Source organism: Lissotriton helveticus, chromosome 1_1 (assembly GCF_964261635.1).
Source record: "Lissotriton helveticus chromosome 1_1, aLisHel1.1, whole genome shotgun sequence".
Lineage (NCBI taxonomy): Eukaryota > Metazoa > Chordata > Amphibia > Caudata > Salamandridae > Lissotriton > Lissotriton helveticus.
This window is the reverse complement of record NC_136057.1, coordinates 700595560-700623482: the sequence shown is the minus strand read 5'-3', so window position 1 is coordinate 700623482 and position 27923 is coordinate 700595560. Positions and strand designations below refer to the sequence as shown.

Sequence of the window (27923 nt, the reverse complement as noted above, 5' to 3'; positions counted from 1 at the left end):
ACCTTTTGTAAATAACTTTTGTGAAGATTATGTTCAGTGTATTTTATTGTGACGAAATCCAAGAACAGAAGTGAAATATTAACATATTTTTGTGACATTTGTAATAAAGCTTTAAACATTAAGGGAACATATTTGAACCAGCTGTTGTTGAATGGTTGCACAGATTGATGCTGTGGTGGCTCTGAGTGATGTTGTGGTAGCGACGAGTGATGCTGTGGCGTTCAGTGATGCTGTGGTAGCGCATAGTGATGTTGTGGTGCCCCCGAGTGATGCTGTGGTGGTGCTGAGTGATGCTGTGGTGATGCGATAGAAAGAGTGAGTGTGATAGAGTGAGTGAGATAGAGTGAGGGGCGATAGAGTGAGGGGCGATAGAGTGAGGGGTGATAGATAGATAGATAGATGATAGATAGATAGATAGATAGATAGAAAGATAGATAGATAGATAGATAGATAGAGTGAGGGCGATAGATAGATAGTGTAATTATGTAGCGTGTGTGGTTGTGTGTGTGGTTGTGTGTGTGTGTGGTTGTGTGTGTTTGTGTGATTGTGTGTGTGGTTGTATGTGTGTGTGTGCGTGGTTGTATGTATGTGTGTGTGCGGTTAGAGAAGGATGTATGTGGAAGAGAGCAGCAGATGAGCACAGCTGAAGAGAACATGGAGTTAAAGAAGGAGGCGGGTGGACGAGAGCAGCAGATCAGCACAGGAGAAGAGAACAGGGAGTTAGAGAAGGAGGCAGTGGAAGGGAACAGCAGATCAGCACGGGAGAAGAGAACAGGGAGTTGGAGAAGGGGGCGGGTGGAAGAGAGCAGCAGATCAGCATGGGAAACCAGAACAGGGAGTTAAAGAAGGAGGCGGGTGGGAGAGAGCACCAGATCTGCACAGGAGAAGAGAAGAGAACAGGGAGTTAAAGAAGGAGGTAGGGTGGAAGAGAGCAGCCGATCAGCACAGGAGAAGAGAACAGGGAGTTAAAGAAGGAAGAGGGTGGAAGAGAACAGCAGATCAGCACAGGAGAAAAGAACAGGGAGTTAAAGAAGGAGGTGGGGTGGACGAGAGCAGCAGACCAGCACGGGAGAAAAGAACAGGGAGTTAAAGAAGGAGGCGGGGTGGAAGAGAGCAGCAGATCAGCACAGGAGAAGAGAACAGGGAGTTAAAGAAGGAGGTGGGGTGGAAGAGAGCAGCAGATCAGCACAGGAGAAGAGAACAGGGAGTTAAAGAAGGAGGTGGGGTGGAAGAGAACAGCAGATCGGCACAGGAGAAGAGAACAGGCAGCTAGATAAGGAGGTGGTGGAAGAGAGCAGCAGATCAGTACGGGAGAAGAGAAGAGAACAGGGAGTTGGAGCAAGAGGTGGATAGAAGAGAGGAACAGATCAGCACAGCAAAAGAGAACAGGGAGTTAAAGAAGGAGGTGGGGTGGAAGAGAGCAGCAGATCAGCACAGGAGAAGAGAATAGAACAGGTAGTTAGAAAAGGAGGTGAGGTGGAAGAGAGCAGTAGATCAGCAGAAGCTAACAGGGAGTTAAAGAAGGAGGCGGGGTGGAAGAGAGCAACAAATCAGCACGGGAGAAGAGAAGAGAACGGGGAGTTAGAGAAGGAGGCGGGTGGAAGAGAGCAGCAGATCAGCACAGGAGAAGAGAAGAGAACAGGGAGTTAGAGAAGGAGGTGAGGTGGAAGAGAGCAGTAGATCAGCAGAAGCTAACAGGGAGTTAAAGAAGGAGGTGGGGTGGAAGAGAGCAACAAATCAGCACAGGAGAAGAGAAGAGAACGGGGAGTTAGAGAAGGAGGGGGTGGAAGAGAGCAGCAGATCAGCACAGGAGAAGAGAATAGAACAGGGAGTTAGAGAAGGAGGTGAGGTGGAAGAGAGCAGTAGATCAGCAGAAGCTAACAGGGAGTTAAAGAAGGAGGCGGGTGAAAGAGAGTAGCAGATCAGCACAGGAGAAGAGAAGAGAACAGACAGGGAGTTAAAGAAGGAGGTGGGGAGGAAGAGAGCAGCAGATCAGCACAGGAGAAGAGAACAGGGAGTTAAAGAAGGAGGCGGGTGGAAGAGAACAGCAGATCAGCACAGGAGAAGAGAACAGGGAGTTAGAGAAGGAGGCGGGGTGAAAGAGAACAGCAGATCAGCACAGGAGAAGAGAAAAGGGAGTTAGAGAAGGAGGTGGGGTGAAAGAGAACAGCAGATCAGCACAGGAGAAGATAACAGGGAGTTAGAGAAGGAAGCGGATGGAAGATGGCAGAAAGATCATCACAGGAGAAGAGAACAGGGATTTAGAGAATGAGGCGGGAGGAAGAGAACAGCAAATCAGCATGGGAGAAGAGAACAGGGAGTTAGAGAAGGAGGTGGTGGAAGGGAACAGCAGATCAGCACGGGAGAAGAGAACAGGGAGTTGGAGAAGGGGGCGGGTGGAAGAGAGCAGCAGATCAGCACAGGAGAAGAGAAGCGAACAGGGAGTTAAAGAAGGAGTTTGGGTGGACGAGAGCAGCAGATTAGCACAGGAGAAGATAACAGGGAGTTAAAGAAGGAGGCGGGGCAAAGAGAACAGCAATTCAGCACAGGAGAAGAGAAGAGACCAGGGAGTTAAAGAAGGAGGTGGAGTGAATGAGAGCAGCAGAGGGAGGGCGGGTGATAGATTGATAGAGGGAGGGCGATAGAGGGAGGGTGATAGATAGATAGAGGGAGGGCGATAGATAGATAGGGGGAGGGCGATAGATAGATAGAGGGAGGGCAATAGATAGAGGGAGGGCAATAGATAGAGTGAGGGAGGGTGATAGATAGATAGAGTGAGGGAGGGTGATAGATAGATAGAGTGAGGGAGGGCGATAGATAGAGTGAGGGAGGGCGATAGATAGAGTGAGGGAGGGCGATAGATAGATAGAGTGAGGGAGGGCGATAGATAGAGTGAGGGAGGGCGATAGATAGAGTGAGGGAGGGCGATAGATAGAGTGAGGGAGGGCGATAGATAGATAGAGTGAGGGAGGGTGATAGAGGGCAATAGATAGAGTGAGGGAGGGCGATAGAGTGAGGGAGGCGATAGATAGAGTGAGGGAGGGCGATATATAGTTAGAGTGAGGGAGGGTGATAGAGTGAGTGAGGGTGGTAGAGTGAGTGAGGGTGGTAGAGTGAGTGAGGGTGGTAGAGTGAGTGAGGGCAGTAGAGTGGTAGAGTGAGGCGGTAGAGTGAGGGCGGTAGAGTGAGGGCAGTAGAGTGGTAAAGTGAGGGCGGTAGAGTGAGGGTGTGAGGGCGGTTGAGTGAGGGCAGTAGAGTGGTAGAGTGAGGGCGGTAGAGTGGGAGTGAGGGCGGTAGAGTGAGGGCAATAGAGTGGTAGAGTGAGGGCAGAAGAGTGGTAGAGTGAGAGCCGTATAGTGAGGGCCGTATAGTGAGGGCGGTAGAGTGAGGGCGGTAGAGTGAGGGCGGTAGAGTGGTAGAGTGAGGGCGGTAGAGTGAGGGTGGTAGAGTGGTAGAGTGAGGGTGGTAGAGTGAGGGCGGTAAGAGTGAGGGCGGTAGAGTGAGGGCGGTAGAGTGAGGGCAGTAGAGTGGTAAAGTGAGGGCGGTAGAGTGAGGGTGTGAGGGCGGTTGAGTGAGGGCAGTAGAGTGGTAGAGTGAGGGCGGTAGAGTGGGAGTGAGGGCGGTAGAGTGAGGGCAATAGAGTGGTAGAGTGAGGGCAGAAGAGTGGTAGAGTGAGAGCCGTATAGTGAGGGCCGTATAGTGAGGGCGGTAGAGTGAGGGCGGTAGAGTGAGGGCGGTAGAGTGGTAGAGTGAGGGCGGTAGAGTGAGGGTGGTAGAGTGGTAGAGTGAGGGTGGTAGAGTGAGGGCGGTAAGAGTGAGGGCGGTAGGGGTGAGGGCGGTAAACTTTGAAATAGAACACAGCCAACGTGCTCATCAGAATCACCAGATCCACTTAAAGATTAATAAAATCTGTGGGATTTTTACTCCTAAAACACTTTAGAGATTCCCATTTTGACCTTCACTGGGTTAAAAAAAGAATTGCGGAGTAACTTAGCATGTTCACCCAGCTGATGCTAATGAAGCTCTTCTACTACATGATGGAGAGCCTTAATCACTTAGAACATTGTCTAACCGAAGCTAACACACATTTTATACATTTATATTTCAACTATACCGGCATGATTCATGTAATTTCAGAAATCTTGTGTTACTTTTGTTACTTGAAATTTCAGAAAAGGCACCATTTTCTGTAAATGCACCAATCCTGGTAAAATTCTACAGGGAATGCTTGGGAACAAGAGGACGTGTGCAGTTTGAGAGGTCTTGAGTCAGTATTTTTTTATCTGGTCAAATAGAATGTGAGGCATCGTTTCAAGAAAACATATGAATGCAAGATGGATTCTAAATAAATTACATGTCGATTACACTATTTTCATTTCCTTTTCATTTGTTAGACGGCATGCAACCATTAATTTGTGCATTCCCGTAATCCTCCTGTGTAAAGATATCGTTCTAAAATTAGCTGAACATGTAAATGTGAATTTCCCAAAACGTACTTGGAAATGTTGTGATTTTATAGCCTGTGAAGTGTAATCTGGAGTAGTGGCACAACCGCGTGATACAAGTGGTATTTGCTGTCATCTTAAGGTCGATGAGAGAAATTGATTTTCAGTCAAGCTGTTAAATGATTATACAGTGCAGCCTCCATGGGATATATGCTGAGAGGCAGTGTTGCCAAGTATCTGGCTGTGAAATGTTATGCTGGTAACATTTTGCTTAGCTTTAAAGAACATGAAAAAGGGACTTTAACAAAGAGAATCTCGAGCTAACATTAACTACAAAAAGCTGTAAACGAGCCGCTACCTTTTAATTTACATTTATACATAATTATATCGCCTGAAGCTTATTTTCCATCCCCTTGATCAGACATACATTGGGCAGGCATTACCTCACATAGCAGTTCTCCTTGAAGCTACATTTTTACGGACTGTAAACCGAGAGAAAAGCATGACAATTGTGTACTATGCTGACTTATAAGGCATGGCACGGGCAACCCCATCTTTTTGTGTTTGTGTTTATGCCTCCTTCCAATGAAAGGTTGAAATAAAAACTAGGAGCAGGTAGAGGATACAGTGGTCTATTCAAAAGTTAATATGCGTTTTTGGGACAGTTCCAACAATAATGATTGATGCTCAACACAATGTAAATAATGGTTGTACAGTGGCACATCAAAGGAAGTTAAAAATGTTTATGTTACCTCCTGGTTAGTAGCTGCTAGTTCTTCTTCCAGTGCAGAGACTCTTTCTAAAGAAACCCTCAGCCGTTCCCTTACCTGGAAGAAAAAAACAAATCATGTGTTGTAAGTTAGTTTCCATCACTCTTGGACTGATTATATATGACATGACTCACTACATTTAGGGCCAAAAATGACACTCCTGGTATAAAACGGGTGCCCCTGCTCAGCTGCATACAAAAATCAATCGGGCACTGAAAGTATTTTCGTAAGTACTTTCCAAAAATTGTCCCATCCTTCAAAACTGTTGTGGACTGAAACAGATAAACTGATATGTCCCAAAAATTAATTGTTCTTCCACAGAAAGATATCTGCCTACAAAGAGTGTAAGTTACGAGTCGAGAGTGTCTTCATTGTTGCTTAACATTTCATTTAAATGGATAAAAATGACAAATCTTTAATAGTAGTACTTTTGGGGTAATGGATTAAGTACAATAGAATGACATTCTCCTTTTATCTGTTTTCACAGTTATGCGACTGTTTTGACAAATTTAACACCAAGAAATTAGTGCACTCTATTGATCTCTCTTCGCGCAAGTTTGTGTAAATCTCCAATTAGAAACAAGCATTAACAAAGCCAACAGGTTTCACCAGCGAAAGAGCTATTGGCTTTAGCAAAGTTTTTTTTTTAGTCATGACATATATCAGCGTGGCTGCGGTTCAACATGACTGAAAGAAAAGGCAAAAAAGTGCTTAAAATGCGGCCAACACTGACTGCCTCTTAGCGCTTTGTGCTCAACTTCCAGCCACGCTGGTTACCAACACAACTATAATACATTGACAAAGCCAATAGCTTTCGCACAAGTGAGACCAATTGGCTTTGCAATTCTTTTTGTGAATGGAGCTCTATGGCTTCCCAGGTTCCGAGGCAAGATCCAGGTCTATAAATAAACCCAGCCACTGTACCTGCAAACTGCTGGCTAGATTACAAATGACAGCAGCAGCTGGATTGAAGGCCCCCACTGCTGTCCAGTGCCACAGTGCAAGTGCTCCCTATTGTAAATTGATGTATGGATTGGTGATTCCATGATTGGCTGGTTTGGTTTACCTGTCAGACCCTACTAGAGTGCACCAGGAGTGCCCAGGGCTGGTAATCCAAATGGTGCTGGTGGGCTTGCAGCACTGGTTGTGCCACCCATAGAAGCAGCCTGTAAAAGTGTGTCAAAGACTTGCCATTGCAGAGCCTGTGTCATGCTGACTGGGCAAGTGCACCCACTTGCCAGTCCCTAAACCTTCCCTTTTTCTTCATATCAGACACCCCTATGGAAGGCCCAAGGGCAGGGTGCATTGTAAGTATAAGGTAGGTCAAGCCCTGATGTCCGTGGCATGTCCTAATAGTGAATTACAGCCATTTTCGTTTTTCACTATTGCAAGGCTACTTATTCCCCATAGGCCAGAACGGGCAATTAGATTATTACATTTTATAATCCTAACTGACTCGGGGAATTGGGTAGAAATTTGAGTATAGTATGCCTGAACTCAGAATGGTAAAATACGTCTTTGAGTGAAGTTGGTTTTAACATTCTGTGTCTGAAAATACCACTTTTAGAATGTAGGTATTTTCTTGTCTAGCTGTCCAAGCCTGCCTCTGCTAGGTTGTGTATTCCTTGTCTGGAGTTTCAGAGACAGGGGCTGGGGGGATTCCAGGAGACAGGGTGAGTCAGCGGTGCATAGAGAGATCTGCATCCAGATGGGAGGGAGGAGTTGCACCTGGGACCTGAATAGGGCTGTGCCTTCCCTCCACAATACTGGCTCCAGCTCCTTTGGTGCATCTGATGTCTCTGCCCTTCACTTTGGAAGGAAAGAAGGAGTCATGTAAACAGAGTGCTCCAGGACTGACCAGAAATAGTTTGGACTAGACAAAGGCCTCTCTGCCTTCAGAGAACAAAGAGAAACTGTGTATAAAAGAGGGGACCCAAACCCCAGAACTTTAGATCACTTTTGGACAACAAGAAGAAACCTTTTCTGAGGAGTGAAACCAGAGAGACTGAGGAGAGGCTATCCCTAAGCTGAAGTGCTGCTTGGGGGATTGGCCTGCAGTGGTTGCATGACTGCCAAAGAAAGGAGAAAGGAACTTTGTGTGTGCTTTATTCAACTTGTGAAGGATCTCCAAGGGCTTGAGAGAAGAGCCTGCCTCCTGCTGAAGTCTCAGGGACAACAGACTTCAACCACCAGCTCCCCAAGAGTTCTTTGGAAGTGCCTGCAGCTGTTTTGGGCCTTCTGAGGGATTGCGTGTCGCAAGGAGCTGGAAGCGCGACTCACGAAGAAGCATGTCACCGTCGCAGCCACTGCCGTCGCATCACTGAGCAAGGGTGTCGCCGCTGTGGCTGTCGCATTGCACCGCATCACAAGAAACGTATCACAACATCGAAGAAGCGTGTCGCCACCGCAGCCGCTGCCGTCGCATCACTGAAGAAGGGTGTCGCCTCTGCAGCTGTTGCATCGAATCAAGACATCTCGCAACATCGAAGGAGCGTGTCGCATCAAGAAGAAGATGCCATCTTTGTTTCTTTGCACCAGATCTTCAACGCATCACCGTCTTTGCGTGTAAGGAACTACCGCATCACCATCCCTGCAACACTTTCGTTGTAGAAGCGTTACGCATCTTAAGGTACATTGACTCAAAGTGTCGCATTTTAAGATCTAAAGAGAACTGGGCTAATTCTACCATTTTAAGTACAGTATTGTGGATTTTTGTCGTTTGTGGTCTTGTGTTAAATCTATATAAAAGAATACTTATTTTTAATATACAACTTGTATGGTGTCCATCTGTAGTGTTGTCACTTGAATACTGTATGTGTTCACAAATGCTTTACACACTGCCTCTGAGATAAGCCTGTCTGCTCATGCCAAGCTACCAAGTGGGTGAGCAGGGGTTATTTTAGGAGTGTACCCCCTTACCATGACTAGACGCAAGGGCCCCTATTTGTCACAGGTACCTACCTATGCCAACTAGAGACCCCCGCATCTAACATTTGTGGTCAGCAGTGAGGATTCTGGACTGGCATTTGTGACTCGTATACAGTGATTGGTGAACACTACTAGTGAGTGCAGATCAAAACGCGACCACATACTTTTTGGTAGATTGTTTTCCCGGGATTTTCTATTTTTGCCAAATTCGACCATCATGGCGAAAAGCAGAATCCAAAGCCACGGTTGATGTTGAGTGGGAAGAGGAGAAACTGGAATGCGACAAAGTAAGGCAGCTGAAGCACTTCTGAAGAAATTCAATGTTTCCATTATTGGTCTCACCAGGAAGGAGGAGTTCTACAAGGCGCTGACGGCCTGGGTAGAAGCAAGGAATACCCCTGAGAATGAGGAAGGGGGTGAGAATCCAGATGTGCAGCTGGAAGGGCCACTGAGCCCAGGAGGGAGGCAAGCACCTTCCCCCGCAGGTAGCAGTGTTTCTGCCAAAGTCTGTCCTAAGAAGAGCTGGAGGACAGAGAGATATGTAGGAGGCATGAAATGGACCTGGCCAAGCTCAAATTGAATGGGCAACTGAAGTTAGAAAATAGGAAAATGGCCCTAGAGGAACAGAAAATGCAGTTGGATCATGAAAAAAGTTTGAGGGAGTTGGAATTGAAAGCCAGGAGCTTAGAGATTACTCCCTCTGGTAGCAGCACACCATCAATGCCTATTGACTCTAGAGTGTATATTCCTAAGGATGTGGTTAGAGAGTTTTATAAGAATGACGACATTGGGCAGTGGTTCAAGGCCTATAAGGTAGCCATGTCTTCCCACCGGGTTCCTGAGAAGGATTGGGGAGCGGGGTTGTGGGTGCGGTTCCTTAGTGAGGGGCGGGATACACTGTTAGACTTGCCTCCTGATGTCCATGATTCTTATAGCCACATGAAAGATGCATTAATGTCCAGGTATGGTTTGACTCCTGAATTGTATAGACAGAGGTTCAGAGGTTGCAAGAAGATAGAGAGCAGTACCTGGGTGGAATATGTCACTTTTTTCTGCAGAGCATTGGATGGTTGGGTGAAGGGTAGCAACATGAATGATTGTCAGGGGCTCTTTGATTTAATTGCATGGGATCAGTTGTCAAGTAATTGTTTTCCAGAGCTACACCAGCATCTAATTGATAGTAGGCTGACTAACCCTAGGAAGCTTGCTGAAGAGGCGGACCGCTGGGTGAGCACCCGGGTCCACAAGGGTCAAGTGGGAGACTCAGCCAAAGATGGGCAGAGTCCCCAGCAGAAGAGTGGGGGGACAAGGGTAAACAGAGGGAGTTCCAGAAAGGGCCCCAAAGTAATTCCCAAGGGAACCAAGGGAAAGGTTCCCATCCTCCCCCTGAGAGAAAACAAGGGCCCAACAGGTAACCCTGTTCACCAGGGACCCCTGAAGTGTTACAAGTGAGGGAACCTGGGTCATAAGGCGAATGATCCACGGTGCCCCCAGTTTGGAAAAACAGCACCCCCTGGTGCTCCATCCCGGCAGATGGCGAGTGTAGCCTTGGAGGAGGAGATTGGTGTCCAAGGTGGGTGGGGTCCCGCAGAGATGTCCCTTGTCTCTTTAGGAGACTGTGAGGTGGTACCTGGGACCCAAATGCCCAACAAAACAAAGAAATATGGGCAGTGGATGACTATCAATGGCCATAAGGGTGAGGCTCTTGGAGATACAGGAGCCAGTGTGACAGCTGTCAAGTGTCACCTGGTGTCTCAAGAGCAGATTGTCCCTCATGCATTTTGTCGAGTAGTTGCAGCCGACAACACAGAGAGCCATTGTCCAATGGCTCAGGTTCCCTTTGAGTGGGGGAGGGGTCTCTGGCACTCTTCAGGTAGCTGTGAGGCCCGCAATGCAAGTTGACTGTTTGCTGGGGAACGATTTGGAGAGCTCACCTTGGGGAAAGGTGGAGCGGAGTACTCACTTGGAGATTGGGTCTGCCTGACTGGGCTTTTGTGACCACGCGGTCAATGGCAGCCCGTCGGGGTGCTCAAGAGGACCTGGAGCCTGAGAGGGAGGCCCAGGAACCTGCCTTAGAGAGAAGAGGCAGGGGGCACAGGAAACCGGCCCCCGAAGTTCCCACGGTCGAGGAGGAGGTAGACCCTGAGGGAGATGCCCTGGAGCCTGCAGGGGAACAGGTAGCTGAACTGGGGGACCTGCCTGAGCTGACCCATTGGCAGTAGGAAGGAGGACCCTCCAGGGAAGAATTCTGCAAGGAGCAGAGAGAATGCCCTTCTTTTGTGGGTTTGCGGCAACAGGCTGCAAGTCAGGCAACAGGTGATCAGTCTGGATCACATTGGATCTACTGGGAAAATGGTCTCCTGTATAGTGAACCTAAGGTTGCGGAGCCTGGGTCAGCCCGTGTGCTGGTGGTACCCCAGCGCTTCAGAGCCATGCTACTGGGGCTGGCTCATGATGTGCCATTGGCAGGAGATTTGGGGCAGGACAAGACCTTTGAGAGGTGTATCACCCATTTTCATTGGCCCCAAATGCGCAAGAGTTCAGACATTCATTGCAGGACATGTCAGACTTGCCAGGCAAGTGGAAAGAGTGAGAGGAAGCAGAAGGCTCTTCTCCAGACATTCCCTGTGGTCAGCACCCCCTTTGAGCGGGTGGGTATTGACATTGTGGGGCCACTGGACCCCAAGACAGCCATGGGCTACAGGTTCATCCTGGTCTTGGTGGACAATGCTACCCGGTACCCGGAAGCCATACCTCTGAGGACATTGATGGCCCCCGTAGTGGGACGAGCACTGATGGGAATTTTTTCACGAGTAGGATTCCCTCGAGAGGCAGTGTCTGACCGAGATACTAATTTCATTTCCAAGTATATGAAGTCCCTGTGGCAGGAGTGTGGGGTAACTTACAAATTTACCACTGCTTACCACCCCCAAGGAAACAGGTTGGTTGAGAGATTCAACCGAACCCTGAAAGGCATGATTATGGGTCTTGAGGAACCTATGAGGTGTAAGTGGGACGTTCTCTTACCATGCCTGTTTGCAAACCGTGAGGTGCCACAGAAATTTCTAGGGTTCAGTCCCTTTGAGCTTCTCCATGGTCACCCAGTAAGAGGACCTCTGAGTCTGGTCAAGGAAGGTTGGGAGCAGTCTCCCAGGAAACCTCCCCAGTATGTATATAGCTACATGCTGGCCTTCAGGAACCGGACTAGGCGTTTCAGACAACTCGCTAAGGCGAATCTGGAAGCCAGCCAGTAGGAGATGTAGCGGTGGTACAACCAGAATGCCACTCTGGTAGAGCTTAAGCCTAGTCAGAAAGTGTGGGTCATGGCCCCAGTGGAGCCCTGTGCGCTCCAGAATAAATGGACCGGACCATTTGAGGTGGTGGAGCACAATAGTCATGTTAGCTACGTGGTGGACTTGCGGTCTTCCAGGAACCCCTTGTGGGTCCTGCATGTCAGCCGCCTGAAGCCCCACTTGGAGAGGTCTGAAGTGGGCCTACTCCTAGCGACAGATGCTGGAATGGAGAAGGAGACCTAGCCTCTTCCTGACCTCCTGTCTGCAACAGAGCAAGATGGGTTAGTGGATGGTGTGAACCTCTCTTCCACCCTGACCCCTGAGCAACCAAATGACTGCCGCCAGTTGCTGGGACAGTTTTCTGATCTGTTCTCCCTGGTCCCTGGTGTCACTGACTAGTGCATCCATGATGTAGACACTCGGGATAGTCTTACTGTGAAGCACAAATCCTACAGAGTGACTGACAGGGTGAGAGCTTGCATCAAAGAGGAGGTCTCAAAGATACTTGCGTTATGGGTGATTGAGTCCTCTCACAGCCCTTCGGCCAGCCCAGTGGTCTTAGTCCCAAAGACTGCCGCACTAGGTGCCACACCAGAACTCCGGTTCCGTGTGGACAACCGAGGGCTCAATTCAGTCATGAGGACTGACCCGCACCCCATCCCCAGAGCTGATGAGCTCATTGATCAGCTAGGGGCTTCACGTTTGATCTAACGTCAGGGTACTGGCAGATCACCTTGACTGATGAGGCCAAAGAGAGGTCAGCATTCTCCACACCAGATGGGCACTTCCAGTTCTGGTTTATGCCCTTTGGGATGAAGAATGCCCCTGCCACCATTCAGAGGTTGGTCAACCAGGTGTTGGCTGGACTGGACGAGTTCAGTGCGCCTGCCTGGATAAACATCGCAGTGTTCAGCACCAGTTGGGAAGAACATTTGCGCCACCTCTGGGAAGTGATGATGGCGCTGCGGAGGGCAGGCCTCACGATCAAGGCGAGTAAGTGCCAGATCGGGCAGGGTTCCGTGGTGTACTTGGGACATCAGGTTGGGAGCAGCCAGGCGGCGCCCCTACAACCCAAGATTGAAACCATCCTGACTTGGGAGCCCCCCAAAACCCAGACAGAGGTGAGAGCCTTTTTGGGACTCACTGGGTATTACAGGAGGTTTGCCAAGGGGTATGGACAACATTGTTGCACCCTTGACAGAGCGGACTTCCAGGAAGCAGCCTAAGAAAGTGATTTGGACTGACACCAGTCAGAAAGCTTTAGAGGCCCTGAAAGCTGCCATGTGCACGGCACCCGTGCTCCTGGCACCCAACTTCTCCAGAGAGTTTATCTGTCAGACAGACGCTTCAGAGCATGGTGTGGGGGCTGTTTTGTCACAGATGAATGAGGAGGGCCTAGATCAACCCATATCCTTCTCAGTAGGAGGTTACTTCCAAGGGAACAGAGGTGGAGTGCTATTGAGCGTGAGGCATTTGCTTTGGTCTGGGCACTGAAGAAGCTGAGACCATACCTGTTTGGGACTCACTTCCAGGTTCAGACAGACCACAGGCCCCTCAGATGGTTCATGCAGATGAGGGGTGAGAATCCAAAGCTGTTGAGGTGGTCCATTTCCCTACAGGGGATGGATTTCACGGTGAAACACCGCCCTGGTACAGAACACGCCAATGCTGATGGTCTGTCCAGATTTTTCTGCCTTAGTGATGAGAACTCCCAGGAGGTAGGGTATTTCTCCCCACATTTCAGCTGGAGGGGACACGTGTTAGACCTGGCACCTTGGCGTGGGTCTCCCTTCCATTTTTGCTGTTGCCTCATGTGTTTTGCTGGTGTTAGATGCTTTGGGCACTGTGCCACTGCTGTCCAGTGCCACAGTGCAAGTGCTCCCTATTATAAATTGATTGGTGATTCCATGATTGGCTGGTTTGGTTTACCTGTCAGACCCTAGTACAGTGCACCAGGAGTGCCCAGGGCTGGTAATCCATCTGCTGCTGGTGGGCGTGCAGCACTGACTGGTTGTGCCACCCACAGAAGCAGCCTGTAAAAGTGTGTCTAAGACTTGCCATTGCAGAGCCTGTGTGCAGTCTGGTGCTGCCATGCTGACTGGGCAAGTGCACCCACTTGCCAGTCCCTAAACCTTCCATTTTTCTTCATATCAGACACCCCTATGGTAGGCCCAAGGGCAGGGTGCATTGTAAGTATAAGGTAGGACAATCCCTGATGTGTATGGCATGTCCTAATAGTGAATTACAGCCATTTTTGTTTTTCACTATTGCAAGGCTACTCATTCCCCATAGGCCAGAATGGGCAGTTAGATTATTACATTTTATAATCCTAACTGATTCAGGGAACTAGGTAGAAATTCGAGTTTAGTATGCCTGAACTCAGAATGGTAAAATACATATTTGAGTGAAGTTAGTTTTAACATTCTTGGTTTGAAAATACCACTTTTAGAAAGTAGGTATTTTCTTGTCTAGCTATCCAAGCCTGCCTCTGCTAGGTTGTGTATTCCTTGTCTGGAGTTTGAGGGACAGGGGCTGGGGGGATTCCAGGAGACAGGGTGCGTCAGCCCTGTGGTGAATAGAGACATCTGCATCTAGATGGTAGGGAGGAGTTGCACCTGGGACCTGAATAGGGATGTGCCTTCCCTCCACAATACTGGCTCTACCTCCTGTGGTGTGTCTGATGTCTCTGCCCTGCACTGTGAAAGGAAAGAAGAAGTCATGTAAACAGAGTGCTACAGGACTGACCAGAACTGGTTTGGACTAGGCAAAGGCCTCTCTTCCTTCAGAGAACAAAGATAAACTGTGTATAAAAGAGGAGATCCAAACCCCAGAACGTTAGATCACTTTTGGACAACAAGAAGAAACCTTTGCTGAGGAGTAGAACCAGAGAGACTGAGGAGAAACTATCCCTAAGCTGAAGTGCTGCTTGGGGGATTGGCCTGCAGTGGTTGCCTTTCTGCCAAAGAAAGGAGAAAGGAACTTTGTGTGTGCTTTATTCAACTTGTGAACGATCTTCAAGGGCTTAAGAGAAGAGCTTGCCTCCTGCTGAAGATTCAGGGGCAACAGACTTCAACCACCAACTCCCCAAGAGTTCTTTGGAAGTGCCTGCAGCTGTTTTGTGCCTTCTGAGGGATTGCGTGTCGCAAGGAGCTGGAAGCGCGACTCACGAAGAAGCGTGTTGCCGTTGCAGCCGCTGCATCACATCAATGAGCAAGGGTGTCGCCTCTGTAGCTGTCGCATTGCACCGCATCACAAGAAACGTCTCGCAACATCGAAGAAGCGTGTCGCCGCCGCAGACGCTGCCATCGCATCACTGAACAAGTGTGTTGCTGCTGTAGCTGTCGCATCACATTGCAGAAGCACCTTGCAACCATGGAGAAGCGTGCCACAGTCGCTGTTGTCGCATCACTGAACAGGCGTGTCGCCGCTGCAGTTGTCGCATTGAGCCAAAGCATCTCGCATCGTTGGAGAAGAGTGTTGCCGCCAAAGCCGATGTCGTCGCATCACTGGATAAGGGTGTCGCCGCTGTCGCATTGAGTCAAGACATCTCGCAACATCAAAGGAGCGTGTTGCATCAAGAAGAAGACACCATCTTTGTTTCTTTGCACCGGATCTCCAACTAATCACCGTATTTGTTTGTAAGGAACTACCGCATCACCATCCCTGCAACACTTTCGTTGTGGAAGCGTTACGCATCTTGCAAGGTGTCGCATTTTAAGATCTAAAGAGAACTAAGCTAATTCTACCATTTTAAGTACAGTATTGTGGATTTTTGCCGTTTGTGGTCTTGTGTTAAATCTATATAAAATAATACTTATTTTTAATATACAACTTTTGTGGTGTCCATCTGTAGTGTTGTCACTTAATGACATAATGTGTTCACAAATGCTGTCTGTCTGTCTGCTCGTGCCAAGCTACCAAGGGGTGGAGCAGGGGTTGTTTTAGGAGAGTACCCCTTACCCTGACTAGACGCAAGGGACCCTATTTGTCACAGGTGCCTACCTATGCCAACTAGAGAACCCCAAATCTAACAGTTGCAATGTTCAAAAACCGATCAACAGGTTAGGAGAAAGTGGGAGTGGTTGAGCGAAGGGGGGGAGCGAATTGGCCTGCCAGGTGAGGAAGTGGCAATGTTTTTTGGCTTGGCCAGGGCATGGGTACGGTAGTATTTTGTTAGCAAGCTAGGAGGCCAATGTCAGCCGCACAGCCGAGGGTAGTGCTACGCATGGGGCTTGGGAATTTGGGAAAAGATCCGGCGGCGTTCGGGATCCACTCTTTATGGATAAGGGCAGTGAAAGTGGCAGCAAGCCTGGGGTGGGGCTGGGACCATATGCAGAGTATTGGTAGGTGGCGGTCCAGTTATTGTGAACGCTATGTCAGAAAGTAAAAGGCAAAAAGTGACTCGAGTGGGGCAAACAGGGGCATGGGAAAAGGTGAGAGGGGGCCTGGGGACGACAGGCTAATGCTGTTTCTCTTTTAATTCAAGCTGTATGACTGGTCCAGGGGCCAAGACAATGAGCTTGACCATGGGACATTCCTTGGTACATTTGGCAGCCAAATATGCGGACCAGCAATTACAATGCCGGAATCTGGGATTGCACAGTAGCCGGCACAAAGTATTGTGGTGGGTAAAGAGTGGAATGTGATGGGGCAGTTTGCTACCCTGGTTACCAAAGTTGGTTCTGCACAGGGGTTGCCCGGACATGCTGCTAATTCATTTGGGGGGAAATTATTTGGTGCGCTTATCGGGTTTGACACTCTCACAGCACATGCACCGGGACCTTGAAGCCATCAAGTGGAATTTTGCTGTGACTTGCATCATTTGCACTGAATTTGTGTCATGCCGCAGCTGGTGGGGGGCAATACTGCACACGGCAATAGACAAAGCTTGCAGAAAATTGATCGGGGCAATGAGATTTTTCTGTGTGGGGTTGGGAATTACGGTGATCTTTCATGGGGGTATTTGTGAGGAGGAAGCGTTTCGGGATGATGGTGTGCACTTGTCAAAAATGGGGAATGCGTATTACATGATGGAGCTGAGGGACACAGTGAGTCACTTCTGGCATGAGAATATGTGGTGTAAGAGAGATCACCTCTGAACAGTGTTTGAGGAGTAAATGGGGGCGGCAATAAAACACCCTTTGGGGTTTATTCTGGGTGGCGGAAGTCTTAGGGGGTAGAGAGTCACATCCAGGCTCTTCCACACCCTCGTAGGGAATTAGAAAGGAGCGCAGGAGAAAAAGCCAGAGGTGGTACTTTGTTGGGAAGGATGGAATGAGGTATGACATTTGGGGAATGAAAGTTGGTGGAAGAGGTGAGTGGACGCATGATGTTGGGGGATTGTGCCTTAGCTACAAAGTTGATGTTACTTGTTAATAAAGGTGAAGATATGCAACCATGCCCTAATAAATTGGCCTTTCATGCTATTCAAGGGCCATTGAGTGTTTTGTTGGAGAACGCTGAAGGCCCCAGGGAAATAGAAAGTCGCAGACTAGTCTTTCCCAAAGGGAATTTGAGCCCCAAAACATGGTGTGGGTGGGGATAGGTGGTTAGGGAGGAAGGGGCAGGTCATGCAATTAACATATAAGGGTCTGCAGAGGTGTGATCTGCCTCTTCTGGACCCAGTGCATTACTGTGAGGGGGTTTTGTCCTGAGAAGAAATAGTTTGTCTGCCCACCCTACATTTTGTCAGGGATCGGGGATCTGTTTCGCTATCACAGCGTTTATTTTTGCTAAAGTTAGAACAGGTTGCAGGGCTAGCGGGTGGAAGTCTTGGGGGATGGAGAGTCGCATGTGGGCTCTACCACTCTCTCGGCGGAAGAAGAGTGTAGCGCAGAAGAAAAAGCCAGGGGCTGTATCTTGTCGGGGATGGATAGATTGAGGTATGACGTTTGGGGAATGAAAGTTGGTGGAAGAGGAGAGTGGACGTGCGATATCTGGGGATTGTGCCTTATCTACAAAGTTGATGTTATTTGTTAATAAAGTTGAAGATATGCAACCATGTCCTAAAAAAGTGGCCTTCCACGCTATTCATGGATCATTGAGTGTATTGTTTTAGCACAAACTTCCCACATCTTCCCGAAATACAGACAGGTCTCACAAAAACAGTCAAATAAGAGTTGTATGGGTCCTCCCCCTTCTTGCTATGCAAAGAGGCAATCTGCATTTAGTTAGTTTCAGTTAAAGCTAAGTTGACTAATACAGGGTCAGACTGATTTGCATATAGCCATGTCTGAACTGGGGTGGCAGAGTGGGCTAAAGAACGGTGATGGATTAAACCCAGATCTTTTGACTGGGTGTGAGTGTTTGATTGATTCAGATGCTCCGTCCATCACCACCCCCTTTTGTACCGCTTTTGGCCGCCATAAGTGTGGCAGGGTATGCTCAGACGTGAGTCCCTTGCTCACTTTGCCACTGGATTCAAGCAAGCTGGGCTGAAGACGGCTGGAATGCCAGAAACCGGTCCTCGGAAGCTTGTTTCCGGTCCAGGGAAGGCATGGCTTGGCATTTCGGGCTGGACTGTTCCCATGAGGCACAGGGTCAGACTGATTTGCATATAGCCATGTCTGAACTGGGGTGGCAGAGTTGTCTAAAGAACGGTGATGGATTAAACCCAGATCTTTTGACTGGGTGTGAGTTTTTGATTGGTTCAGATGCTCCGTCCATAACCACCCCCTTTTGTACCGCTTTTGGCCACCAAAAGTGTGGCAGGGTATGCTCAGACGTGAGTCCCTTGCTCACTTTGCCACTGGATTCAAGCAAGCCGGGCTGAAGACGGCTGTAATGCCAGAAACCGGTCCTCGGAAGCTTGTTTCCGGTCCAGGGAAGACATAGCTTGGCAGTTTGGGCTGGACTGTTCCCATGAGGCACAGGGTCAGACTGATTTGCATATAGCCATGTCTGAACTGGGGTGGCAGAGTTGGCTAAAGAACGGTGATGGATTAAACCCAGATCTTTTGACTGGGTGTGAGTGTTTGATTGATTCAGATGCTCCGTCCATCACCACCCCCTTTTGTACCCCCCAATACTGGCACAGGCATCTCTTGGCAGGCAAGAACACACAGCAGCAGAGTTCAGGGGAGCTGAGGTTGAAGTCTTTGTGTCCCTGAGACTTCTGAACAGGAGACCAGCTCAATTCAGGCCATTGGAGATCTCCTTCAAACAGGGGTCACAGCACACAACAAAGTCCTTCTCCTTTCCTAGGCAGAAACAGCATATGCAGGCCAACCCCAGACACACAGCAAGGGCAGTACTTCTCCTCAGTCTCTCCAGTTCTTCTCCTTGGCAAAGGTTCCTATTGAATTCCAGGAATGATCTAAAGTCTGGGGTTTTAGGTCTAATACTTATACCCCAAAATGGCTTTGTTCTCTTTGTGCAAGGGGCTCTGAGCCCAGTTCAAACCAGTTCTGGGGGGCACGCTGCAAGTACATAACAACATCCATTGTTAGTGTGAGCCTTGGCTCCAAACACACCACAGGGGGGTGCAGTCAGCATTGGGGAAGGCAGGCACAGCCCTATTCAGGTACAGGTGATACTCCTCTCACCACTCCAAATGCAGATCAGACCTATTCACCTAGTGCTGACTCATCCAGCCTCCTGGAGCCACTGCACCTCCCCAGCCCCTGTCACTCCAAAGCCAGACAGTCATTCCACTAACAGGCAGAGGCACACAGGATGGTTGAACACAAAAATAGCCACTTTCTAAAAGTGTTTTGCTCAAGCACACACTTTAAAAACCATTTTTCTAAAAGGTGTGTTATTATCTCCTGAATTCGGGGATACCATACTACATTTTTCTATCTTATCCCTATGGGAAGATATGCGTGTAAAATGTTACAAAGCCTTCCCCATTCTGTCCTATGGGCTAGATAATACCAAAGGGGATGATGGATGGAGTTTTGAACAATGCAAGCACTCACCCCAGTCAACTGGTCTGGGTTTAATCCATCATCATTCTTTAGCTCACACCCCCACCTCAGTTCAGACATGACCATATGCAAATCAGTCTGACCCTGTGCCTGATGGGAACAGTCCAGCCCAAACTGCCAAGCCATGTCTTCCCTGGAGCGGACACAAGCATCCTGGAACCGGTTTATGGCTAATCAGCCGTCATAAGCCAGGCTAGCTTGAATCCAGTGGCAAAGTGAGCAAGGGATCCACGTCTGGGCATACCCTGCCAACTTAGGGCGAACAAAGCAAAACCAAAGGGGATGATGGACGGAGTGTTGAACAATGCAAGCACTCACCCCCAGTCAACTGATCTGGGTTTAATCCATCATCATTCTTTAGCTCACTCCGCCACCCCAGTTCAGACATGGCCATATGCAAATCAGTCTGACCCTGTGCCTCATGGGAACAGTCCAGCCCGAACTGCCAAGCCATGTCTTCCCTGAACCAGAAACAAGCCTTTCAATAGTGTAAAACGAAATTGACAGAATTTCACTATCGTTACATGTTGCACACACCAGTACATGTCCTACCTTTCACATACACGGCACCCTGCTCAGGGGGGTACCTTGGGCCTACCAAAGGGGAGCCCTGTATGTAAGAAAAGGAAATATTAGAGCCTGGCAAGTGGGTGAACTTACCAAGTTGACACAGCAGTTTAACAAACTGCACACAAGCACCACGGTGGCAGGCCTGAGACCTTTTTTCAGGACTACTCATGTGAGGGGCACAATCAGGGCTGCAAGCCCACTAGTAGCATTTGATTTACCAGCCCTGGCTCACTCAGTGCACTTTACTAGGGACCTACTGGTAAAACAAATATGCCAATCATGGATAACCAATCACAATAACAATTTACACAGAGAGCATATGCACTTTGGCACTGATCAGCAGTGGTAAAGTGCCCAGAGTACTCTAGCCAACAAACACAGGTGAGGAAAAAATAGGAGGAAGAAGCAAAAAGTTTGTCGATACCCCTGCAAAAAAGGGCCATTTCCAACACTATTCCTGATGTTGCTTCAAATCTCTTTTCATTGAAAAAAACAACCAGAAGGTGTTAGCCCTGTCAGCCTTAAGGTGATTGTAGGAAATTGGGTTACTAGTTGAGGGGGGTGAACCCCTACTCAAGCAGCAACAACAATTCTTGCTAGGGTGAAGTTACAAGCAACCTCAAATTAACCTGTGCTTAACCCTCTGGTAGTTTGGCACAAAAGGAGACAGGCTTAACATAGAGGCAATGTGTAAAGTATTTATGCAGCATTTCAAACAGTAATGAAGGGAAAACACAATGATCATCCCTCAGCCCGACATTGTTCAACATCTACATGGCCCGCTCGCCCACGTCGCCAGACTGTATGACCTCAACAACATCTCTTATGCCGACGACACACAGCTGATCCTCTGCCTCACCAAGGACCCCCTCACCACCAAAACACCAACCTCCACGAAGGAATGAAAGCTGACGTCAAATGGATGAAGAACAGCCTTCTGAAGCTAAACTCGGACAAGACGGAGGTCCTCAGCCTTGGCTCCACCCCCTCAGCCTGGGACGATTCCTGGTGGCCGCCCGCCCTGGGATTCATCCTCGACGCAACACTCTCCATGACCAAGCAAGTCAACGCCATCTCATCCTCCTGCTTCAACACCCTCTGCATGCTCTGCAAGATGTACAGGTGGATCCCCACCGACACAAGAAGAACGGTCACCGAGGCCATCGTCAGCAGCAGGCTGGACTATGGTAACGCCCTCTACACGGGAGCCCCAGCCAAACTGCTGAAACGTCTGCAACGCATACAGATCGCCTCTGCCTGCTTGATCCTCGACATCCCTCGACACAGCCACATCACACCCCACCTGAGAGACTTGCACTGGCTGCCCATAATCAAGAGAATCCCTTTCAAGATCCTCACCCATGCACAGAAGGCACTCCACGACACCGGACCGGCATACCTCAACAGACGACTCACCTTCTACACCCCAAACAGCCAGCTCCACTCCGCCGACCACGCCCCTGAAGAGCGACCTCCGGCGGCAGATCATTCTCCTACCTTGCCACTAAGACCTGGAACACCCTCCCCATCCTCCTACGCCAGAACCAAGACCTACCAACCTTCAGGAAGCTACTCAAGACCTGGCTATTCGAGCAGTAGCAGTTATTTTATGATGGAACCCTTTTGCCGCCTAATGGATTCCATAGAGCTGTGATGTAGGTGCCAGAGCGCAATGCCATGAAAGCCTGTTTTAGAATGTTGAGTTTGTAGTTGCACGCAGCAGTGTGGCGTAGTCATTGGCAGGTACCCAGACTGGGAAGACGCTATAAAGAGCACTATTCCAGAATTCCTGTATGAAAGACACCAATTATTATATTTCCATATCAATGCCCCAGTCTAAATTAGAGAGTCATCATCCCTCTACATTGTCAGTATAGTGATACAAAAAGTGAACAACAAAGTGATGGATGGAATGCTTGAATCAATCTCACCCACTTTTAATTACTAAGGGCCGCATCCCAGGCCATTACTTTTTTCACCCCATGCCACCTCACTTTGGACCCAGCCATATGCAAATCAGTCTTTACCCTGCTCTAATAGGAACAGTCCAGATAAAACTGCCTGGCCCTTCCTGAATTGGAACATAAGCAACCCAGTACTTCTTTAAACCTAGTTACGGCTCATCAGCCAGCTATTGATTGGTTCCAGTGTGCAAGGGACCCACGTCTGGACATACCCATCCCACTTAGGGCAACACACTAAAGTATATAAAAAGTAAGAGATGGAATGTTTGAATTAATCTCAGCCACTTACTCAGGCTGCATCCCGGCCCATTGTTATTTTGCACTCTATGACACCTCAGTTTGAATCCAGCCATGTGCAAATAAGTCTTGCCCCTGCTCCAAAGGCAACAGTCCAGGTCCTCCTTGAACTGGAACACAAGCATCCCAGGACCGGTTTGGTACAATTTAATTACCAGTGGCTGAGATCAATTCAAACATTTCATCCATGACTTTTTTGTTTACTTTAGTCTGCATAGTCACTGCGCCTTGAGCCTCTCTCTAAGGGATTACATGTATTGCTTCCTTTTCCCCACAGTGGCAGGGCCTCTTCCTCATTGGATAATATTACGCTCTGCCTGGTCATGGAGGCTTCCTGAACACCTCCCAACTACTCTTCGCATGTAGTACATGCAGCTCTGTTAACCGGAATGCATCTCCAATAATGCACTTTACAGAGGATGGTATTTCCAATTAATTATGCTTGTGTCATTAGGATTAATGACGGGAAAGGAACAGGTTCCAAAACCCCACTGCAGCCCTACTGCTTTTCCTCCTTTTACAAAGGAACTTCAACTTGCAATGAACTTGAAGGCTCAGTCAGAGGTCATAGAACGCACAGTTTACTTTGGGGGGAGTTAAAGAGAGATAATATGTAACGCTTTAACAGAAACAGGCTTAAATAGGTGTAGGACACGATTGTGTCAAAATTGACATGTCAGCAAGGAGAGTGTGTGGCGAACACCTTTCCAGCACCTGAGGTAGCAAATGGCCAGTGTGCTCAATGAGTTGACTGATTGTCCCGATAATCACAGCATCTAATCTCCTTTTACGTCTCTATCGCCTGCTTCACGCACAAGCAGATTCCTCAGATGTCACTGTATGCTCTTCAGTTTGCTGGAACTGTACTATGACAGGCAGTTAAACACTTGCTACTGATCACCACTGCAATCTACAGTGACAAGTTCAAATCTGACCAGACCAGAGTTCCATCCTTCAGTAAACGATACATTGAACATCATTAAAATCGGTGATAGTAAAGTGTGTCATTTACAGTGCTCAGATGCAGCAATGCAAAGGCATGACATGCTAAATTAACAAGCACTAGGTAGGTAGGTACCCAGACAAAATATTTTGTTTAGTGTAAGAATGCAGGAAAAAAATGTGCACATGCTAAGTGAAACATGCATTTTGCCTCCAATATTTTGATCCCATTTTTGAGCTCCACGTTGGACGTGATGCACGGCCACAGCAAGACAAGCTAGGGAAATGAAAACAACAGCACTGCAAGCTTCAAGAGTAGAAATCACGTCACAGACTTTGGAGGCAGAGAAAGTGATACGTTGTCCAGAAATACAGCATACTCTGCTCATTTCTGCATGCAAGAGTTAGTCAAGTGAATCAATCAGTCACACAGGACTTATAAAGCGCAGCTAATCAATCATAAGGGTATCCAGATACTGAGAACCTGCTCCTTAGGGAGGGTTCAGTTGAACATCCAGGTCTTGAGTCTCCTCGGGAATTCCAACAGAGAGGATGAGGTCTGGAGTGAAGAGGAGGCAATTCCAGGACTTCGCAGCGAGGTAGGAGAAGGAGCGCCTCCCACCATTGCTTCGGCAGATGCAGGCAGTGTGAGCGAGGCAGAGGGAGAAGGACGGCTGGTTTTCTGGAGGGTTGGTGGAATTACAGGCAACAACCCATAATCCTTGTCAGGGTAAACCACAAAAGTCACAAAATTAACTTGTGCTTCGCCATCTGGTAGCTTGACACAAAAGCAGTCAGGCTTAACTTAGAGGCAATGTGTTGAGTATTTAAGGAGCACACAAGTAGTAATAAAATGAAAACAAAGCACAAGCAAAATCCCCAAAGTAATTTAGAAAAATCAATTATGTTTTAATAAATACTATGAGACTAAAAGAACAAACATCCAATCAGTATAAATGAAGATCTTGAATTTGAAAGGTTTACATAAAAGTAGCGCCAAAAGGCACACAACACCAACTGAGGGTATCTATTCACGCTGGACCACGCAATATCACAAGTTCAGGCTGACTGCGGAGGAGCGCAGGCCATGCATAGGACCAAGTTTGGTCCCCTGAGAGTTGCTCCTTATGTCTTTAATGAGAAGTTGCATGGCGACTGTTCCGATGATACTGTAAGGTCAGGCTTTGAGAGGCTTTGCATTGCGCTCGCCATCAATTTCACTGAAAATGTAATCTGTTATGTCCCGCTGAAGCCTTCAGCCGTGCGGCGAGGCTTTGCAGGGCTTGGAGTCATTATACGGTGGTTCCAATGTAGCTTGCAGCTGTGTAGTAAGGCTTTGGGAGCTTTGGGTCGCTTCACATCTGATGGACTTGGCTATTTTCATGGAGTCATCCCCAAAACTACTGCTAAACAGTGCTAAAGTGATTGTACTCTCTGCGTAAAACATGGTAAAATTGGCTTAGAAGAGAGAGAGAGACACAGCAAATGTCAAACATATATCCTATATTGTTTGCTATAGTACCGAATAGAAAATTTCATTCCATACTCGGAACACATACCAAATACACAAACGTGCATAGAGACCATTACAGAACAACCAGATCTCCATCACCTCCCACACACTGTGGTGAAGTCCGAGGCACCGATGGAGAGGGTGGGGTCTCATACACCTGAGTGCTTACCGGGTGAGGTGAGGCCAATACCACATATAGGAAAGTTGTGAAAAAATCACTATGCCTGGATGGAGGTAATATGACAATTACATTTTAATAAGCTTTATCACATATGCAGTAGCAGATTGAGGTCCTGAAGAAAGCCTGGGCAAGTGGCCCATCAGGCTGAAACTAGTCGACCAAATTTCTTTTTAAGAGCAGCGGCTTATTTGTTTTCACGCTGTACCTGCAAAAATTGTTATTAGGTTTGGGAGAGATACTCAGAATAAATAGGTTTGTTCTCCTCCATATCCTTTTTAAACCACTATTTCACATGCACTGCACTCTTTCTTTCTTCTTTCTCCATCACAAAACCAGTGGATATTGTGTAGAGACATTGGATAATTATGGTATACAATTGGTTATTGGACATCCTTTATAACTCTATGTAACGGTCACAGCTATCCATACATACTTTGTACCACATCACTTCCCTTTTGTATCAGAAGGCTTGAGTGGTATAGAACAAAAGATATCCACATGATGACACTGGCCAGGATTGGCAGTTGATGGAGATCTGGTTGTTCTGTAATGATCTCAATGCACGTCTGTGTTTTTGGTATGTGTTCCGACTATGGAATGAAATTCTCCATTCGGTACTCTAGCAAACAATATAGGATATATGTTTGACGTTTGCTGTGTCTCTCTTTCTAACAGTTTTGTGGACCATTAGATTTCGTTGTTTTTTGATTAGTTGAGTTGGGGATTGAATCTGTTTTTTGGTCGGTAAATATTCCCTGAGACCCTTGTACCATGCGGATGTGTTTGTAGAACATTGGCTTATACCCAATTGGCATATTCAGTTTATTTGTAAGTCCCACGGCCTGTAAATTAAATGCTATTAGTGGGTCTGCAGCACTGATTGTGCCACCCACTTAAGTAGCTCTTTAAACATGTCTCAGGCCTGCCATTTCAGAACCTGTGTGAGCAGATTTAAGCTGCCATTTTGATCCGGCAAAATAAACATTTTGCCGGGCACAAACCATCCTTTTTTAATATATAAGTCATTCCTTGGGTAGGCCCTGGCTAGCCTAGAGGGTAAGGTTTAATGGATGTAAAAAGTAGGACATGTACTTTCTGAAACTTTTGATTACATAGTAAATTGCATTACTGCCAAACTTGAAAATAATTTATATGGCATAAGACAAGTGCTCCTCCTGCTCTGGTCAAAAGCTAGCTCAGGGCCTGTGTTTGCTCAGTAGCAACTCATACCATGATCCACCCAGACGAAGGCTCAGCATCCCAGGTCGTTGAAGTGGCCCCTGCAGCATGCCCCTCCCAGTGCTTTGTCCACCTCTTGCTCATTCTGCCGTTGGATTTTGAGCTGGAACGATCACTCTTTTTGTCTGCTGCATCATTGCCATTGGATTTGAGGATTTTTGAATTGGATATTTTACAAGTAAGTGGTTGTTGTGTCTGTTTGATTGAGGGCATCGCAGTTGTTGCAACTACAATTTAATTTTGGTAACTATCATTCCTTCAGTAGGCCCAGAGTTTGCCATGGGTGGGTGCATGATGAAGCAACTGTTCCTTTGGTGTTTTTTTAATGTATTTCATTTTCAAGCATCATTTAGGGCATGGATGGCATTGGATTGAGTTGGGAAATGGTTTTTTTTTGGGGTGGGCTTTCTGTTGTTGGGCCTGGCCAAGTGGCTGGTCGCCATTTTGAAGCCTAGGCCTGCAAGCTTGCCTGGCCTTGTCTGCCAACAGGCCTGCTTTCATCCAGTAGGCTCAGAGCAGGTAGCCACAGCTGCATTAAACAAGTGTTTCTGTGTGGTCTGTTGAATTTAGACATCATTTAGGGCATGGATGGCATTGGATTGAGTTGGGAAATGTGTTTTTTTTGGGGTGGGCTTTCTGTTGTTGGGCCTGGCCATGTGGCTGGTGGCCATTTTGAAGCCTAGGCCTGTGCTTGCCTGGCCTTGTCTGCCAACAGGCGTACTTTCATCCTGTAGGGTCAGAGCAGGTAGCCACAGCTGCATTAAACAAGTGTTTCTGTGTGGTCTGTTGAATTTAGACTTCATTTAGGGCATGGATGGCATTGGATTGAGTTGGCAAATGTGTTTTGTTAGGGTGGGATTCCTGATGTTGGGTGTCTTAAAGAAACCGGTCCTGGGAAGCTTGATTCCGGTCCAGGGAAGACATGGCTTAGCAGTTCGAGCTGGACTGTTCCCATGAGGCACAGGGTCAGACTGATTTGCATATGGCCATGTCTGAACTGGGGTGGCGGAGTGAGCTAAAGAACAGTGATGGATTAAACTCAGATCAGTTGACTGGGGGTGAGTGTTTGTATTGTCAACGCTCCGTCCATCACCACCTTTGGTTTTTCTTTGTTCGCCCTAAGTTGGCAGGGTATGCTCAGACATGAGTCCCTTGCTCACTTTGCCACCGGAGTCAAGCAAGCCCGGCTGAAGACAGCTGTAATGCCAGAAACCGGTCCTGGGAAGCTTGATTCCGGTCCAGGGAAGACATGGCTTAGCAGTTCGGGCTGGACTGTTCCCATGAGGCACAGGGTCAGACTGATTTGCATATGGCCATGTCTGAACTGGGGTGGCGGAGTGAGCTAAAGAACAGTGATGGATTAAACCCAGATCAGTTGACTGGGGGTGAGTGTTTGTATTGTCAATGCTCCATCCATCACCACCTTTGGTTTTTCTTTGTTCGCCCTAAGTTGGCAGGGTATGCTCAGACGTGAGTCCCTTGCTCACTTTGCCACCGGAGTCAAGCAAGTCCGGCTGAAGACGGCTGTAATGCCAGAAACCGGTCCTGGGAAGCTTGATTCCGGTCCAGGGAAGACATGGCTTAGCAGTTCGGGCTGGACTGTTCCCATGAGGTACAGGGTCAGACTGATTTGCATATGGCCATGTCTGAACTGGGGTGGCGGAGTGAGCTAAAGAACAGTGATGGATTAAACCCAGATCAGTTGACTGGGGGTGAGTGTTTGTATTGTCAACGCTCCGTCCATCACCACCTTTGGTTTTTCTTTGTCTTAAAGACATGCCTTTCTTTTTTTTTTTGTTGTAACTTTTTATTACATAAAACAACAAAAAACACATCAACAAACAAACAAACAA

General features: G+C 47.9%; 1 protein-coding gene across 1 annotated transcript in view; it reads right to left on the bottom strand.

The window, feature by feature from the left end:
• Nucleotides 1–27923, bottom strand: part of PPFIA2 (PPFI scaffold protein A2) — a 2034471-nt gene that overhangs the window by 914547 nt on the left and 1092001 nt on the right. The window contains exon 6 of the mRNA XM_078674230.1: nt 5198–5272. Coding sequence (XP_078530356.1) covers nt 5198–5272 — 75 coding nt within the window. The remainder of the gene's footprint in view (nt 1–5197; nt 5273–27923) is intronic.